General features: G+C 39.4%; 3 protein-coding genes across 3 annotated transcripts; 2 read left to right on the plus strand and 1 right to left on the minus strand.

Moving 5' to 3' along the window:
* The first annotated feature begins 6,504 nt into the window (after window positions 1-6,504).
* LOC121796822 (protein FAR1-RELATED SEQUENCE 5-like) lies at window positions 6,505-7,846 on the plus strand. The gene is made up of 3 exons (XM_042195601.1): window positions 6,505-6,514; window positions 6,999-7,781; window positions 7,842-7,846. The coding sequence occupies exons 1-3, from the start codon at window positions 6,505-6,507 to the stop codon at window positions 7,844-7,846; spliced, it is 798 nt and encodes a 265-aa protein (XP_042051535.1).
* Window positions 7,847-8,103: 257 nt separating this feature from the next.
* LOC121796824 (protein FAR-RED IMPAIRED RESPONSE 1-like) lies at window positions 8,104-9,405 on the plus strand. The gene has a single exon (XM_042195602.1). The coding sequence runs from the start codon at window positions 8,104-8,106 to the stop codon at window positions 9,403-9,405; it is 1,302 nt and encodes a 433-aa protein (XP_042051536.1).
* Window positions 9,406-10,212: 807 nt separating this feature from the next.
* LOC121795183 lies at window positions 10,213-11,330 on the minus strand. The gene is made up of 4 exons (XM_042193641.1): window positions 11,282-11,330; window positions 11,077-11,199; window positions 10,708-10,851; window positions 10,213-10,616 (listed from the first exon to the last, which is right to left on the minus strand). Exons 1-4 carry the CDS (start codon window positions 11,312-11,314, stop codon window positions 10,248-10,250), a joined length of 669 nt encoding a protein of 222 aa, XP_042049575.1. The 5' UTR covers window positions 11,315-11,330; the 3' UTR covers window positions 10,213-10,247.
* Between the last annotated feature and the right edge of the window lie 6,699 nt (window positions 11,331-18,029).

An 18,029-nucleotide genomic window follows, 5' to 3' on the forward strand; every position in this document is an offset into this window, starting at 1 on the left:
TGGTCCAAGAACTCTTCTCTCACCCACTTCATCCCAGTAAAGTGGTGATCTACACTTCTTCCCATAAAATGCCTCATACGGGGCCATGTTAATAGTCGCCTGATAACTATTGTTGTAAGCGAACTCTATTAGTGGAAACACTTCCTCCCAACCTACTCCTCGATCTAGCACTACAGCTCTCAACATATCCTCCAAAGTCTGGATCGTCCTCTCTGATTGCCCATCAGTCTGCGGGTGGAATGCAGTGCTGAAATTCAACTTAGTGCCTAACTCTCGTTGTAGGCTCATCCAAAATCTAGAGGTAAACTTCGCATCACGATCACATGTAATAGTCACTAGTACTCCATGTAAGCGTATGATCTTTTTCACATACATCTTAGACAACTTAATTGGCTCCATAGGTATCACGAATCGACACAAAGTGAGCAGATTTTGTGAGACGATCAATAATCACCCAAATAACAGTGTTTCCTCGTTGTGATCTCGGTAATCCTGTCACGAAGTCCATTGCAATGTGCTCCCATTTCCACTCTGGTATCTCAAGTGGTTGTAGTCTCCCATAGGGTCGTTGATGTAGAGCTTTCACTTACTGACATGCTAGACACCTCTCCACAAATGCCGCTACATGCTTTTTCATGCCATTCCACCAAAACTGTCTCTTCATATCTCGATACATCTTGGTACTCCCCGGGTGAGCAGTATATGGTGTTTCGTGTGCTTCCCTCATGATTTCATTCCTAAGCCCTTCGTCTCTAGGCACGCACAACCTGTCCTTGAATGTGAGTGCATTATCCGCCTCCTCGTGAAAATATTCTTGCTCCCCTGTCCTCACTTCCGAATGGATTTTCTCAAGTAAAGTATCGCATCTTTGAGCTTCCACGATTCTAACCCTTAGGTCGGGTTCCATTACCAAGGTGGCAATCCTTCCTTCCACTGTCTCGGGTGCTCTCACTACCTCCAATCGCATTTTACTGAACTCTCGTATCAAGTTTTCTTCGTTCGTGAGAAAAGTGGCCAATTGAGGTTGAGACTTTCTACTTAGGGCATCAGCCACTACATTCGCCCTTCCTGGGTGATAGTTTATACTGCAATCATAATCCTTCACCAACTCAAGCCATCTACGCTGGCGCATGTTCAAATCCTTTTGTTCAAAGAAGTACTTGAGGCTTTTATGGTCCGTATATATCTCACATCGAACTCCATAAAGATGGTGTCTCCAAATCTTCAAAGCATGTACAACTGCTGCCAACTCCAAGTCATGCGTCGGATAGTTCAACTCATGTGGCCGCAACTGCCATACGCAATCACTTTCCCATTCTGCATAAGTACACATCCGAGTCCAACTTTTGAAGCATCGGTATACACCACGTAGTTAGTGTCTGGCTCTGGCACAACGAGAATTGGTGCGGTGGTCAACTTCTCTTTTAGTAACTGAAAACTGGCCTCACACTCCGGCTTCCAATTCACTTTGACTCCCTTCTTTAGTTGTTGAGTCATTGGCCTTGCTATCTTAGAAAATCCCTCGATGAATCTCCGATAATATCCCGCCAGTCCTAGGAAACTCCGAATTTCATTAGGTGTGGTTGGTGATTTCCATTTCTGTACAGCTTCCACCTTTGCGGGGTCTACTCGAATTTCATCTGCACTCACTATGTGCCCAAGGAAATTCACTTCTTTGAGCCAAAACTCACACTTACTGAACTTGGCGTAGAGTTTCTTGGCCATTAACGTCTCCAAGGTAATCCTCAAATGTTCTCCATGTTCCTTCTCGTTCTTTGAGTAGATAAGGACATCGTCTATGAAGACTAAGACAAACTTGTCCAAGTATGGATGGAACACACGATTCATAAGGTCCATAAATACAGCCGGGGCATTTGTCAATCCGAAAGGCATCACTATAAACTCATAATGGCCGTATCTAGTTCGGAAAGCCGTCTTGGGTACATCTTCTCGTCGGACTCTTAGTTGATAGTATCCCGATCTCAAATCCATTTTCGAGAATACTCCGGCTCCACGGAGTTGATCAAACAAATCATCTATCCTCGGCAGTGGATATTTGTTCTTGAGTGTCAACTTGTTCAACTCTCGATAATCTATGCACATCCTCAATGTTCCATCCTTCTTCTTCACGAACAACACTGGTGCTCCCCACGACGACACACTAGGTCTAATGAAACCCAAGTCTAGCAATTCTTGTAGTTGTATCTTAAGTTCTTCCAATTCCTTAGGCGCCATATGGTATGGTGCCTTAGATATCAGTGTTGATCCTGGCTCCAAATCAATTGTAAACTCCAACTGTCTATCGGGTGGTGGTCCTAGCAAGGCGTTAGGAAAAACGTCTGGGAATTCTTTCAGTACTGCCACATCCTCTATGCTTCTTTCTTTCTTCTCCTCTCCATTTAGATAGACGAGATACGCTGGCATCCCTTCCTCATCATAGTCGTCGCTTGAAGTGCAGAAATTATGGACTTGCGTCGATTCATAGAAATCCCATAAAATATAGTCGGGTCCTTTCCCGGGGTTTGAAAAGAGATCTCTCTCTCTCTTTGCAGCGAATGGTAACGCCAACCAATCCATTCCCAAAATTTTATCTACACTCCCCATCGACATAACTTGTAATTTGTGTGCAACTAGCTTAAGTTCTCCCATAGTAAATTCTACATTCGAGCAAATTTGTGAAATATCTATAGTTCCTCCTACGGGTGAATTCACACTCATTCTTTGTTCAGTTCTATTGATAGGCAGTTCTAAAGTATTCACACATGATGCTGATATAAAAGAATGTGATGCACCCGTATCAAACAAAACAACAATAGGCATGTCGAGGAGCGTGCCCATACCTACCAAGTTTCCTTGCTCTTGATTCCCTTGCTGGTTCGTCTGTTGTTTCCCTTTTAAAGCATATGCCCTTGCCTGAGTGGGAAGTCCTTGACGACGTTGTTGCTGCTGCTGCTGCTGTGGTGCGGGTAAGTATCCCCTTGGTTCGGCTTGTAGTGCCCGCGCTTGCGGACGAAACCCTTGATTGTTCTGTCTTGCTCCCATCCCCATAATCTTACTTGGGCATTCCCTAGAGAAGTGACCATTTCCACCACAAGTGTAGCATTTATTGCGCTTTTCTCTGCACTCCCCAAAATGGTTCTTAAAGCACTTAGCACAATGTGGGGCATTAGGCCGGAAGTCACCCCTCTCATAAGGAGCACTCTGCCTACCTCCGTACTGCGGTGGGTTTCTGATGGGTTGCTGCCTCTTGTTATCATATGGAGTCCGATCTCCATCCCATTTCCTCTTATCTCTGAAATTATGTTGTTGAAGTGGCACTGGTGTAGTATTTGCTACTGTCATCTCCTTAGGCAACGCTTCTTCCACATCTAATGCACAAGCCAAAATCTCAGATTATGAAAGCCCTCTGCGACTTGCCACTACTACTCTTATTTCGTGCTTGAGACCAGCACGAAACTTCTCTGCCATTTTCTCATCTGTATCCACCAACTCGGGAGCATATCGAGTCATTTCACACAGTGCATGGTCGTACTCTGTCACCGTCATATTCCCTTGCTTCAAAGTATGGAATTCAACTACCTTTGCTCGCCTATAGCTCATGGGAACGTACTTATTATACATCTCTTCCTTGAATATCTCCCAAGTAAGCTCTTCACGGCGTTCAAGGTTCATTGTTCCTTAGCTTGGTATCCCACCAAAAATCTGCAGGCCCCGTTAATTGAAAAAGTCACACAAGCGAGGCGTTCCTTGTCGGTGCACTCCATAAAATCAAATATGCGCTCGAGGGCGCGTATCCAAGTCTCTGCCTTAGACGGCTATCCCAGTCCATCAAACTGTGGTTTTTGCCTCAAAAAGGTATCAATGTATTGTTTGGGTTGAGGTGGGGGTGGAGGTGGTGGTGGTGGTGGTGGTTGCTCTCCCTCTACATTCTGAGGGTCCACGGGGTCCTCCTCTCCACGCCCACGTCCGCACCCACGTCCACGCCCAAGTCCACGTCCACGTCTCGGTGGCATTCTGATTCAAAACGCATAGATTAATATGATCGCTCCAATTGTTAATCACTACATTCTCGTATCAAGACTTCTCACTCAACCTTTCATATATAACGATTATATAATACGTATAATAAAACAAGCTACGTATGCACATGTTACACTAACTATCATCACTCAAACTTCCATTCACACCTTCCGAACGTTTATACTTATTATTTTTCTTTTATCCTTTCGGTTTTAGAGATTTACTGAGGTTCGATGTTCCACGTTCATTTAATTTGCTCGGAGAAACAATAACAGAGTTGCTACATACAACTAGAATCGATGATGTAAGGTCTAACGTTCATCCAAAACAGTCCGCAATCACACAAATAATTCATAATATCATATTTCAGTATATACGAGTCATGACTCAAATCATCATATAAAGGCCACATAATCAAGCATACACAAATAGTTATCACTAGACGTCTCAACACAAAACAACATCATGTTCCTCAAAGTCTCAATAGAAAAAGAACTAGCATGCTTTCACTTAAAGTTCAAATATTTCCAAAAATTTTCACAAGTTTCCACAACAATTTTTTTTCGCCAATCTAATTCCACCATGAACAACTAATCATTTTCATTCCCAAAATATTTACCTCAAAATCACTTACAAAAATTTTGGTTACCTCTTTTCAGGTTGAGCGCGATGGTCGGATGTTGAGCCTTTAACACTTTTAAATTATTTTTTTAAATTTTTTTTTTATATAGGGATACTAATCTAGATCAAGAAGGAAAGAAGACTCTTGGGTCCAGAGTGGAAAGAAAGTCGCTCTGATACCACTCTGTCACGCCCGCATTTTCTATGGATAGAAAACACGGTTGATCGCGACTAGGGGAAGATTAAAGAAGCGAGGAAGAAAGGGGAAAATCATACACATTTGACAATTTTTTTTAATAACTGGATTAACTTTGAAAACGTCATAATATTATCCTAACAATAATACCAACTCTAAGTAAATAATGGACAATAAACAATTTTCAAACGAGTAAGACTCTCCATGAATAAACAATATTAAAGAAAAGGACTCTTAGCGGAAGCGTTCAAGACACGGAAAATGTCGAGTATGAAGACACGACAAATCCAACAATTATTAATCATGACAAAACAATCCATGAACTCTGCTCAACATCCTCCACGTCCATCGCCGCTCAATCTGCACATTAAGAAAATAAATATGCAGGGCTGAGTACTTGATGCACTCAGTGAACATATGCCAAAACATAGTTTGTCAAGCCATAATCAAGTGACCTTGGGGGTTTTAATTAAAAGAAACCCAAGTACACCAAAAACATATATTTCACAAGTTCGGTCGGCCAACCATTTTCCATCCACATTCACCATCACCATATCTGAACATACATGACAAGGAACGTGACCACGAACCAAGTCACTAGACCGGCCAACTCCAAAGAGATAGCACACGATCTACGGGGTGTACACTAGTCCGAGCAGGGCTACTGGGACCCGAATTCGATTAAACATACATGGCATAGCCACTTCAGATAGGTTCATTCAAAAACAAAACATGGCAAGACAAACACTTTCCACCTCCTTTCACATAAAAGGTATTTAGGACATAGTCCTTATTTAAAAAGAAAGCCCACCTCAAAAGCTTAACTCCTCAACACTTTCTTGTTCCAAACCGCAACAACGTGGGCAAGTTCACCCTTTTTGAAACAGCATGATATGCAAAATTAGACTTTGCTAAATAAATAAATTTAACAATGCATGCATCTTAAGCGTGTGCTCAATTTATTCGCCCATCGTTTCTTATAAACTATATTCTCGTATTTTATGGCTCAAAACATCACTTAAGTAATTTGTTAACAAAACTTAATTTATCCCATAACTAAGCAAAGTATAAATATTCCCGACTAGCTCATGACAAAAATAATGGCCGAACAAAAATATTAAAATTGCCCAACCCTTAAACTTAAGAAAAAGAAAGTGTATCTTAAAATACTCTAACTCCTACGTAATCTCAATAGACAAAGCAAATAACTAAATAAAAGAATTTAAATATATATATATATATATATATATATATATATATATATATATATATATATATATATATATATAGGATTGTATTCAAATCCTTTTCACCTAATAAATCCTTTATCCTTCTAAATATCAACCGTGGATTTGTACTGATCTAGCGGTTTACATATTAAGCTGAATCATAATAATTTAACTAATGTTAACCGTGTAAAGGGCATAATAGGGAATAACAAATGGAGTTAGTTATGGTATGCTCCATGATTTTCTCCCTTTACGATTTCTGCACTTTGTCAAATTATGCTCTTCAGATTTTTGCCAAATTATGCTCTTCAGATTTTTGCCAAATTTTGACTCCATTACTGCTGTTTAATTTTTTTCGTCGACCACAATGCGAGAAATTCTCCTTTCATAGATTCAATCGCACACAGATTTTGATTTTTCACGTTTGTTCGATTATCAATGGAAGAAGGTAATTCACCCGTTGTTACCCATGTTTATTGATTTTGGTGTTTTAAATTTTTAGTCGAAAACCAGTCGCACTACCAGATGTATGTAGATCATGAAATTTGTGTTTGATGTTGGCGTGCCTTTTACTGTTTTATCGAAATATGATGGACGGTTTATGATTATGTGGTGGCAACGGTGCATACAGACTACTAGGTTTGTTATTTTATGTGACATCGGGCTTCAATAATTAACCCAGGGAAGCCGATATCTGACACTAGGAGTGTTATATACTATTAGATTGAAAACATGAACTAATTCCGCGAAGTAGAGCCATCCCTATAGTGTTTGATTCAATGTTGACTTAGTAGTTGGACAAAATTATACATGCAATGTATCATTATGATTATATAATGCAATCCTTATGTGCGGTAATGTAATGTATATCTCTTATAATGCATCTTTTGCTTAACCTAATAAATGTCATACTGTTTCGTGTGCACAAGCAGTTAGGGTTGTGCCTGCCTATTCTGATCAATTAAATCCTGTTGTTGGTCAGAGGTTCCAATCATTAGAGTTTGCACTTGCGTTTTATGATGTGTATGCTAGGGTCGTTGGGTTTGACACGCGCAAACAAGGTGTGAGGAAGGTGGACGATGTTACAACGTGGTATTATGTAGCATGCAATAGGGAGGGCCATAAGAAGTCCATCGAGGATGACCAGTTGAATGCACGTTTCGGTTTCTCAATGAAGCGCCGACGCTTATCCAAGAGATGTGGTTGTAAATCTAGTATCTCATTCAAGTATTTCTCTGATAATGGACATCCAGGTTATATGGTACAGGATTTCAACGAGGTTCATAACCATGATATGGTTGAGTCAGAGCATCAGCAGTTTATGTCTGTGAACCGTCATTTGGATGACGTTCATCAGAAATTCATACTTGATTGTTCAAAAGCGAATATTGGACCCACATTGACATTTAAGGTTTTGAAAGAAACTCTCGGTGGGTTTGACCTCGTCGGTTGTACGGTCGGTGACATCAGGAATGCTTCACGCGACATTAAAGCCTATGCGCATGGATTCGATGTGCAAATGGTATTGGACGACATGGCTAAAAAGAAGGAGATGTCTGAGTCGTACACATATCATTATGAGGTTAACGAAAACAACCAGTTGGTTGCGTTGTTTTGGTGTGACGGCTTAATGAAAAGGAATTACCATATGTTTGGTGACATTGTAGCCTTTGACACCACCTATAACACAAACAAGTCTATATGTTTCTGCACAAGTATGTGCATTATAATGACGTTTGCATTCATTACATTAATATAACAGTTGCATTATTCAGATTAGATTTCCTGGTAATTGTTAATTATATCAAGTGCATTATAAGGACATAATCGTACATTATGATAACTTTACTGATTTATTATATTTTTGTTTGATTAATTTAATGACATGCACACGATTGTGTATGTAGGTATTGCATGATATTCTGTCCTTTCACGGGAAAGGACAATCATGGAAGCCCTGTAACCTTTGCGGCTGGCTTGGTATGTAATGAGAAAACAGGTGCGTTTGGCTGGTTGTTTAGACATTTTGTTGAATGCATGGGCATAGCACCGAAGATGATCGTGACAGATCTAGACAACGGAATGAGATCAGCCATTGAAGAGGTTCTGGTTGGCACGCGACACCGATGGTGTATGTGGCACATAATGCATAAGTTGTCCACCAAGGTCCCAAATAGGTTGCTCAGGGATGAAGCTTTCAAGAAGGAATTCAGTGCATGCGTTTGGTCTGATCTGCTTGAGCCTGAAGAATTTGAAGAGGAGTGGAAAAGAGTTGTGGAAAGTCATGGGTTGGAAGACTCTAAATGGTTTAACTCATTGTATGAGCACAGGCATTTCTGGGTACCAGCTTATTTTAGAGATTTTCCACTGGGTTCGATGATTAGGACAACATCAATTTTCGAATCGGAGAACAGTTTCTACAAAAGATTTTTGAAGCCCCGTGCGAACATAGCCGAGTTCTACTTGAATTTCAACCATGCTGTTGAGTTTCAGCTTAACAGTAGGACGACTTTAGACTACCACGATGCCATTGTTTTGCCCATTCTGGCCACTACCTTGCCATTTGAGAAACATGCTTCGACGCTTTACACCGATTCGATATTCAGGAAAATACAGGAAGAAATCGTTGAGGGTAATGATAGATGTCACGTGCTAGGATTTTCTTCAACTGAATTTGTTGACACATACAAGCTTGGCGATAGCTATCGCAAATCGTATTTGGTGACTCATGATACGAGTGATGAGTCATATTATTGCGAATGCAAACTATTTGGTAGGCATGGATATTTGTGCAGTCATATTTTTTTCCTGTTAAGGAACAATGAGTTGAAGAAAATACCAGAAAAATATTGCCAAAGCAGATGGATGAAGACTCCGCTAGCCAAGGCGGTCCATGGGGAAATTCATGATGACATTCCTACTAGGTCTGTTGTTGATGATAGGCAAGCAGTGTCAAAGCAAGGCATTTCTATGTTCTATGGTTCCCTCCGACGGTTTGAGGGGGACATTGAATTGCTAAGGGCTTTTGTAGGCGGTGTGGAAGATCTTGGTAATTCTCTACAAGCTGGGAATCCGACAACGTCAGCAACTGAAAAAATGCGAATGATTGAAGAGTTTTATGGTATGGTGCGGCCTGAAATTGTTGAGGTTCATCCTCCAGATGTTGTCAAGACTAAGGGGCATGCTAGCAGCTCAAAGAGCCGACTGATTTCGATAAGGAAAAAGGCTCTAAAGGATGCTAGTAGGCCTCTAAGACGGTGTAAGGCTTGCGATGAGTTGGGCCACCATGACTCCAGAAATTGTCCTATGCTTAAAGAGATGGAGATGAAGAAAGAGTAGGGGAAGGGCAAGAGTACGTTGTGATGTATTCTATGGATTTATGTAGCCGGATTATTTTATTTTATGCGTCTATTTTCTTATTCCTTGGGTTTGTTACAATTTTTTGTTTCACCGAAATTAACTAAACTCAGGAATTACAGTTTTATTGAAAGACAATGTTGCACATTTGCAGTTTGAAATTTGATATTAGGCCCATCACAAACAAATTTAATTCTGGTACCAAATAATGCTTTAATATTAAACACATGATGAACCTACATAACATAATAATGCATATAATAAGTACTTAAATTTAGTAGTGAGTACAGAATACCCGTAATGAAAAAAACCATAATGCATTAAAAAGGGCCTCTAATGTACGTATTAAGCCTAATAATGCACGCAAAATAATGCATGAAAAATGGAAATTAATGCACATATTGTTACAAACAATGCACAACCGAATATTGCGTGAAGATTGCAGAATATTATGCATGATGCTTGGTTTGCATTGACGTCCATACATTGCGTATATGTGGAATGCTAGATTGTTTTGTACCAAATGAATCATCTTGTAACTTGGGTATATTTTCTTCCAATTATTGTTCATTTTTAAAAAAATTGATGAATGTGAATGCATTATTATGTACTTATTTGCTATTATTATGCAGTGATGTCTTGTTATTTTGTACAAGATTTAAAAATTCATAACACTGGTACAGGATATTTGTTCCCAATATTCATACTAATAGATGTTCGAATAAGTGTACTTCACAAAAAATAAGATAATCATAAAATTCAAGAGTTTACTCAAACGCTGCCATTACTTGTCCCATCACCATTTGTGTAATGCATACCACACATCACTCAAGACCGTATAGGTGGACCCAATTTTCAAAGTTGAATTTTGCCGACTTCTCTTTCCAAAAACGCGTTGCCTTCTTCTGGTTGTCACCACCTCTAGTGTTGTAAACACACGTCAGGAGGGTCCTTGCATATTTGATGCGGAACATCTCCATGCTTTTAGTTCCACTTGCATTAAGGTCACATTCCCAGTCCTTCTCCCTTTCACCAAAATAGGTTTCCATGTGCCGCATGACGTAAATACCAGCCTCGTTAAGGAAGTTGTTGTTCCTCCAAGGCATGGTGACCACGTGGGTTCTGCACTTTCGCACCTGGGTTGCCATTTTAGGAACTTTGCACCTTGTGAGTGCCTCAGCCAAGAATTTTTTCTAGACCACCCAATAAAATTGTTTAGTTCTTAATTCTACTATGAATTATTTGCACCATATGGCAGCCTATTGTAGTAAACTTATTACTTACCAGAAGAGAAGGTGTCTTGCCGTACTTGGCTTCGAAGGATGCGTGTGGTTCTGCCAAACTGTGGTCTATGATATTCAATTTTCCATCGGGCAAATCAAAACATACCACATACTGCTGCGATGCACCCCATATTGGGAAAAAGATCTGCACAACGACGGATTATTTTCACTAAAAAATATTCAGAAATTACAAATAAAAAGTTTCAATGTAGTGGAAAATAAATAAACAACGATCCATAGTTGCAAATGTAGTTCTATAGTGCAACACAAGTTCAGACGTAATGAAACAATTTTGATATCGTAACGTGTATTTTCTAGGCAAATAATGCACAGTTTCAGCCGAACTATGCACAAAGCAACACACACTTACCATATCATATGTCTCCCATTGAAGGTTTCTCATTCCTAGCGCTTCTCCGAACAGTCTGGTCCAGAATGTATCTAGTTGTTGCTTCTCATTCCACTCCATCAGAGCGTCGACAACGGTTTCCATCTGGAAATTATTTGGTAAACTAGTTACTTATTTAAAATTATTTACATAGGTTGATCACACAATTAAAACGTAGATCACTCACGCAAGGACTCGTGCAGAAGAATAGCCTAGACATTGTCTCTGGCGCTTTTAGTTGCTCTATGTTGTTCAAATAAGAAGCCCAGGTGTCTACAATTGCAGGGCTGATCCTGTTGAATGGAGCAAATGATTGGAACTCCCCATGCAATGTTTCCCTGAAGCTGTCCTTGTAGACAACATCGTCCCTGATAGGCAATAAACACTTTAACAACAACAAACAATTATTTGTTAAACAACAATAGAGCAAAATTACCAAACTTACTTCTTTGTGGCTACCATGCTTAGCACCCAATAATACAACTCTCTGTCCACAATGTTGGCTTTGGCTGTAAGTCTAACAACCCTCTCATTGAACGGCGACCTTGCAGCCAGACTTGCCTTTTTGATTCTAGCCACCGCCCCGGTCTCCTCATATACATGAGAGTATGGATATGTAAAATACAGATGTAACACCCTTTCAGCAAACGAGCAGTAGGTATAACATCAGCATCATGATGCATGAAAGCATATTTTTAATGCATCTTAATGTATCCATAATGAAGGGATTATTTTAAATAATGAACTTACATGTATTACATTCACTCCCTCACCAATTGCCTGTGACATTACAATATATTCACAATACAATTTAAACAATGTACTCATTAGGTAAACTAGTGTTACCAATAATTTTGCACGCACATATTTACATGTTACAAACTATGTTTTCAAAAGGAAATTAACTTTTCTGTACCACATCTCCAGCATGCTTCTGTATCGCCTTTCCCTTTCCTTTGTCTTGCGAAACCACAGTTGGCATGACCATTTCCATCAAATTCACACCCGCTCTAGACTCGTCAATAACCGGTCGCTTACCCTTACACTGGGGTCGATTCTATTAATGAACAATGAAGCACAAAAAATGCATGTTAACAAGTTTATAATGTAGAATTAGCTGTATATAATTCCATTTTACACGTATACCTTATGAGCCAACGGCTCTTTCCCCTTCTTTCCCTTTGTTACGCCCCCCTTACTTTTTGGTTGTGTGTTGTCGTCCTTTACATAAAATACGAATTTAGTGAGAACGTTATGCCAATGAAATCATGACGTTATACAGTTCACTTTTTTTCTAAGAAGCCCAAACCTTGGCATTGTCCATTACAGCTCCACCCTTCTGACCCAATGCTCCTATCTTTACACCCGTTGTTGATGTCTTGCATTTCTTTGTTTGGCCGCCAATGCCGGCGTCTGCCCCTCCCTCAAAAGCATCACAGACTGGTTCTCCTACGGAAGCATTCACCTGTGCCTATCAATCACACAATTAAAATGAGTTAGTATCGGTAACCATTCACAGTACTCAAGGATATGTAACTGGATGCTTACCTCAGCGGTGCTCCGTAATTCCCCGCCAACCGCTAAGTCTGATGGCGGGAGCTGTTGTTCTTTAACACCTGCTCCAGTGTGCATGACATCCGGGATTTCGTAATCAAACGGCTCGGGAATGCCGACATCTCCTTCGACATCTTCACCTCCCGGCTGCCTAATGATTGGGACTTCCGGTGTAATGTCAGCAATTGGCGGCTCTGTGCCACCAGTACCACTCCCCCCAGCTCCATTTGATGGTTGTGTGGCGAAAGGGTCAGGGCAATCGAAGCCATCTAGGACAAAAGACGGCCTGGTGGTGCTCTTGTTCAATGTCTTTTTTTATCATATGCCGCCATCATTTCTTCTAACTCAGCAATCCACTCAGGACTGTATTCTTCCTCATCGTCCTTCACCTGCGTCAGCCTCGTCACAATATCCTCGTCCACCACCACTGTTTGATCCTCAATTCCCAGTAATTTTTTCCCAATCTGGCTTCAACACGGAAGCAATCGTCATCCAACAATTCCACTGGGATTTGATTGAAGTCATCCACCCATGCAGAAATTGCCCGTGCCATCAGGGCGCTCGATGCAACAAACTTTTTTCTGAGGCCGTATGCTTTGGGTCGGCCAGGTGCTGCGTGCTCTCCTATGGTATCCACTTCTTCTTTCCTTCGTTCCTCTTCCTCCAGCCAGCTATTATTATCGACCCTTCCTTCCAGCCTGCCAGTTCCGTACTGGCCGTGCTCCACGTCAGCCCTTTGCTTCAAAGCCTCTGTTGTCCAACCTTTGATCGTTGGCCAAGAACGGATCACCCTTCTCCGGCAATAAACCACACGGTCGACATATGCCTCCAAAAATTACAATAGCATAATGAACATACCATTAATACATATTAATGAAGACATAATGCAAAAACAAGACCAATATAATCACAGAAATGAAAATATCACAGAGATTGATGGAAGATAATATGTGTAATGCAATTAGCTCACCTTCGTAATGTACCTATTGTAATGCATAATGCATGAAAATGGCCATTTAATGCATATATTAATCCCATTCCACAAAAAATTACAACACCATAATGAACAGACCATTAATGCATATTAATGATGACATAATGCAAAAACAAGTCCAATATAATCACAGAAAAGACAAAATCACAGAGATTGATGGAAGATAATATGTGTAATGCAATTATTTCAGCTTAATAATGTATTTATTCTACTGCATAATGCATGAAAATGGCCGTGTAATGCAATGTGTACAGCTAAATAATGTATTTATACCAATGCATAATGCAAGAGAAGGGGCATCTAATGCACATATTAGTCCCATACCACCAAAAAGTAGATTGGACCGCTAAAGTTCACACTCTGGCGGGTTGCCCAGCTAGGGTACGTATCCTCGAGCACAGACAGGACGTAACCACACCAGTTTAGGTTCCTAATTTCGTCCACATCATCTATGAAATTAAGAATCTTCGGTTTGCAATGGCTGTCAGACGGGGTCTCTATCAACGCATTTTCCAACACGAACATGAAGAGCTTCTTGAAGAAGTCGCCGCCATTCACCTCCTGCATCATCAGGTGGGAAATGTCCTTTGGGGTCATTTTAAAACGCCCCTTCCCACATCGGGCAGCAACCATGTCGTTGAAGGTGAAGTTGCTCTGATGTTCCATTGGCCGTGAGATAGGTGTTCGGCCACGAGGAAATCCTAACGTCAAATGGACGTCTTCCTCATCCAGATCTTGGTTTCCACCTCCTGACAATCCAATCTGGCATCGAGCTAGATTGAACGCGCTTAGCACCCAATAGGCCAGTTGGCCTGGAATCTCCCTGGCATCGAAACACAGGATAGATTGAAATCCTAGTTCAGCCACAACTTCATTTTGTTGCGGCGTAAGACTCTTCAAGCAGGACAAGAACTTTGCAGGTGTACGTCGACAGTATAAATAGTCGTCCCTTCTGGCTTTGTTCTTTTTGTCATCACAGTCATTTTGTGCGGAGCTGGTTGATGCTTCCGTAATTCGTGCGTGAAATTTCTGGGCTATTACAACCAGCAGTAGATCATCCACTACATCTTCTATGTTCATCCTCAACTGCTTTGTCCCTGTCCAGCAGCACCAACATGCATCATGAAACGTGCAATATAAGGAATACCAAACAGATTTATATTGTAGAACTAAATCTAGCAAATGAACATTAACATTACAACCAAAAAATTTCCATTGTCCAGCAACAGATATAATGTACTCATTTAGGTGAATACTACAATGAAATATACTTATATTTAAAAGAATGTTCCAATTACATCCTTTACTCTTTGGCTATACAAAACAGATGTACACATAATTCATGCGTATAGGAAAATAATGCTTTACCATGTACACATAATGCAGAGACTATACAATGTAATGTAATAACACATATTCCAGTTAATGTTTACAATTTAAAACAGAAATCAACATAATGCATTAACATAGTCAAATAATGCAATCACATAAGCAAATAATGTAATCACATATTCAAATAATGCAATCCTAACACTGGCATGATGCATGATACAAGATATATATAGAATATAAATTAACGAACAAACTAATTTTATTAATGACAAATACAACTCTGCATCCACTATCTCCACAAAGACCACCCGCAGTTTTTAAAATGTTCTGCAGTTGCATATAATGAATTTATATAGTCATATAATGCATATGTTTTAACAAATAATGCACACACACATATTACAAGTACTTTTTAACAATTAAAAACACCAGTTAAATGATGCATAATACAGGATATTTTGATGCATAAACAAATCAAATGATGTGAAGATCCATGAAAGTAATGAACACACTAATATAGCCTATTTTGTAACACTAATGTCCACTGACATACAAACAATGGAAACATCAGTTATATTAATGCACACAATCATGCAAATAATGTACAAACTCGACCACATCATGACAGAACAACGGCCGAACGAAAACTCACCATCTTTCTGGGATTGTTGTGAATTGGAAGGTCTTCCTCTTTTAGTCATTATAAAATATGCTCGTAACAGCAATCAATCAAAAAACTACACAATTTTAACAACACATACTCGCGTTTAATGGTAATCGGTTGAATCGTGGTGTGGGTGATGTATTACGGTCGGGCATTGGGGAAACGATTGTTGAAAATTGTAAAATAAACGACCAAACCCTACCTGCTGTTGTAGCGCAGTGAAATCTTGTTCAAACCAGGAAGGGTTATTGGAAATCAAGGCAACCCGGGGAGAATTTTCGAGAAAACGGCGCGATTTTGAGTGGCGACGACTAGGGTTTTTGCACGCTTTTGAAATTGGGAAGACGCGTTGAGAGAGAGATTCGGGAGAGAGATTGTGAGTAAATGCGAGTGATGATGGATGTTGTATTGAGTCGATGGAAAGTAGTGGGGAGATCCCGCTTAAATTTCGCACAATACGTTTTCAGCGGTTTTGATTACAGAGAATGACTAATTCACCCTCATGATGCACCAAATTGGTCAAATAATGAAGCGCGGGATGATAAATATGATTTTAATCAAGAACGTCCATCCTCCTGATCCAACGACCGAGATTGCGAAGAAACTTAAATCTAAGGGGAGAAAAGGAGTTTAACACTACCATATATATATATATATATATATATATATAGGGGAGTGATCAAGATATAACTAATCTTAAGTGTATAACTAGAGAACAAATCTCAGCCACACATCTTAATGGAACAAATATTATTTATTTTAATAATATAAAATAGGGCAAGGGTATTTTTGGAAATTATATTATGAAATTTAAATATGCAGTTTCCTTTCTTTCTACTTCCTGCGATGAAATCTCCTTTGATCTTAAGTCGTTGCATTGTTTTGATTGAATGCGTTAGCTTTTTAGAATTTGATTGTTGCTGCTGCGAGGAATAATCCAATTTACGGCTGCCTCTCCATATGTGGCCCTCTCCATCTGCTTCGCCGACGATGTCTCGCTCCACGCCAAAGCCCTCGACAACAGAGTCCACGGCTGTTTCCTCCTCAGCAAGCCGCTCGAGAAATTAGCGGCCAAATTGACCAAATTGTCGTCTCTGAAGATCGAGATTCACCGGCGGAGCGCCCGAGGCTGCGGATTCGGCAGCGGCGGCAAGCTGCTTGGCTATGCGGTGGTGCACTTGGATTTGAGGGGTATCCTCGACGATATGGGCAAATGCAAATCCTACGAATTCGGCATATGCATACCATTTCTTTTCTTCTTCTTTTTATTTCTTTTTCAATGTTACACAGATATTTATTTATTATTTCTTTGTACTCTATACTCATACAATATTACGATTTCAAATTAAAATGCCTTCATTAAGTTTTTTATTATTAATTTCATGACAAAATTAAAACTTAATAAAGCACAATAAAAATAGGAACAAAGAAGTAAGAACCAATATATAATATCAATTGGATTTATTGATAATGTTACATCAAATCGTGTCATATGATAATATTTTGAAATTAATTTTAAGAGAAGCGAAAATAATGGTTCAATTAAAATTAAGGCAGTTATGACACAATAAATCACTATTAGCATGATTTTACTTCACTCTTGTTTACAAAACACATCACTCTTATTAGATTTTACTTCACTCTTATTCACAAAACACATAACTCTTATTATGATTTTACTTCACTCTTGTTCACAAAACACATCACTCTTGTTCACAAAACACGTCACTCTTATTATGATTTTACTTCACTCTTGATCACAAAACACATCACTCTTATTATGATTTTACTTCACTCTTGTTCACAAAACACATCACTCTTGTTCACAAAACACGTCACTCTTATTATGATTTTACTTCACTCTTGATCACAAAACACATCACTCTTATTATGATTTTACTTCACTCTTGTTCACAAAACACGTCACTCTTATTATGATTTTACTTCACTCTTGTTCACAAAACACGTCACTCTTATTATGATTTTACTTCACTCTTGATCACAAAACACATCACTCTTATTATGATTTTAGTTCACTCTTATTCACAAAACACATCACTCTTATTATGATTTTACTTCACTCTTGTTCACAAAACACGTCACTCTTATTATGATTTTACTTCACTCTTGTTCACAAAACATGTCACTCTTATTATGATTTTACTTCACTCTTGTTCACAAAACACATCACTCTTATTATGATTTTACATCACTCTTGTTCACAAAACACATCACTCTTATTATGATTTTACTTCACTCTTGATCAAAAAACACATCACTCTTATTAAGAAAAACATATGAACACGTACATAAGTCACCAACCTCCTTACCAACTGAAATACAAGACAAGACGCAACATCAACCCCATCATAACAAAATTGACCATTATGA

This window comes from Salvia splendens, chromosome 3, assembly GCF_004379255.2.
Source record: "Salvia splendens isolate huo1 chromosome 3, SspV2, whole genome shotgun sequence".
NCBI classification, from domain to species: domain Eukaryota; kingdom Viridiplantae; phylum Streptophyta; class Magnoliopsida; order Lamiales; family Lamiaceae; genus Salvia; species Salvia splendens.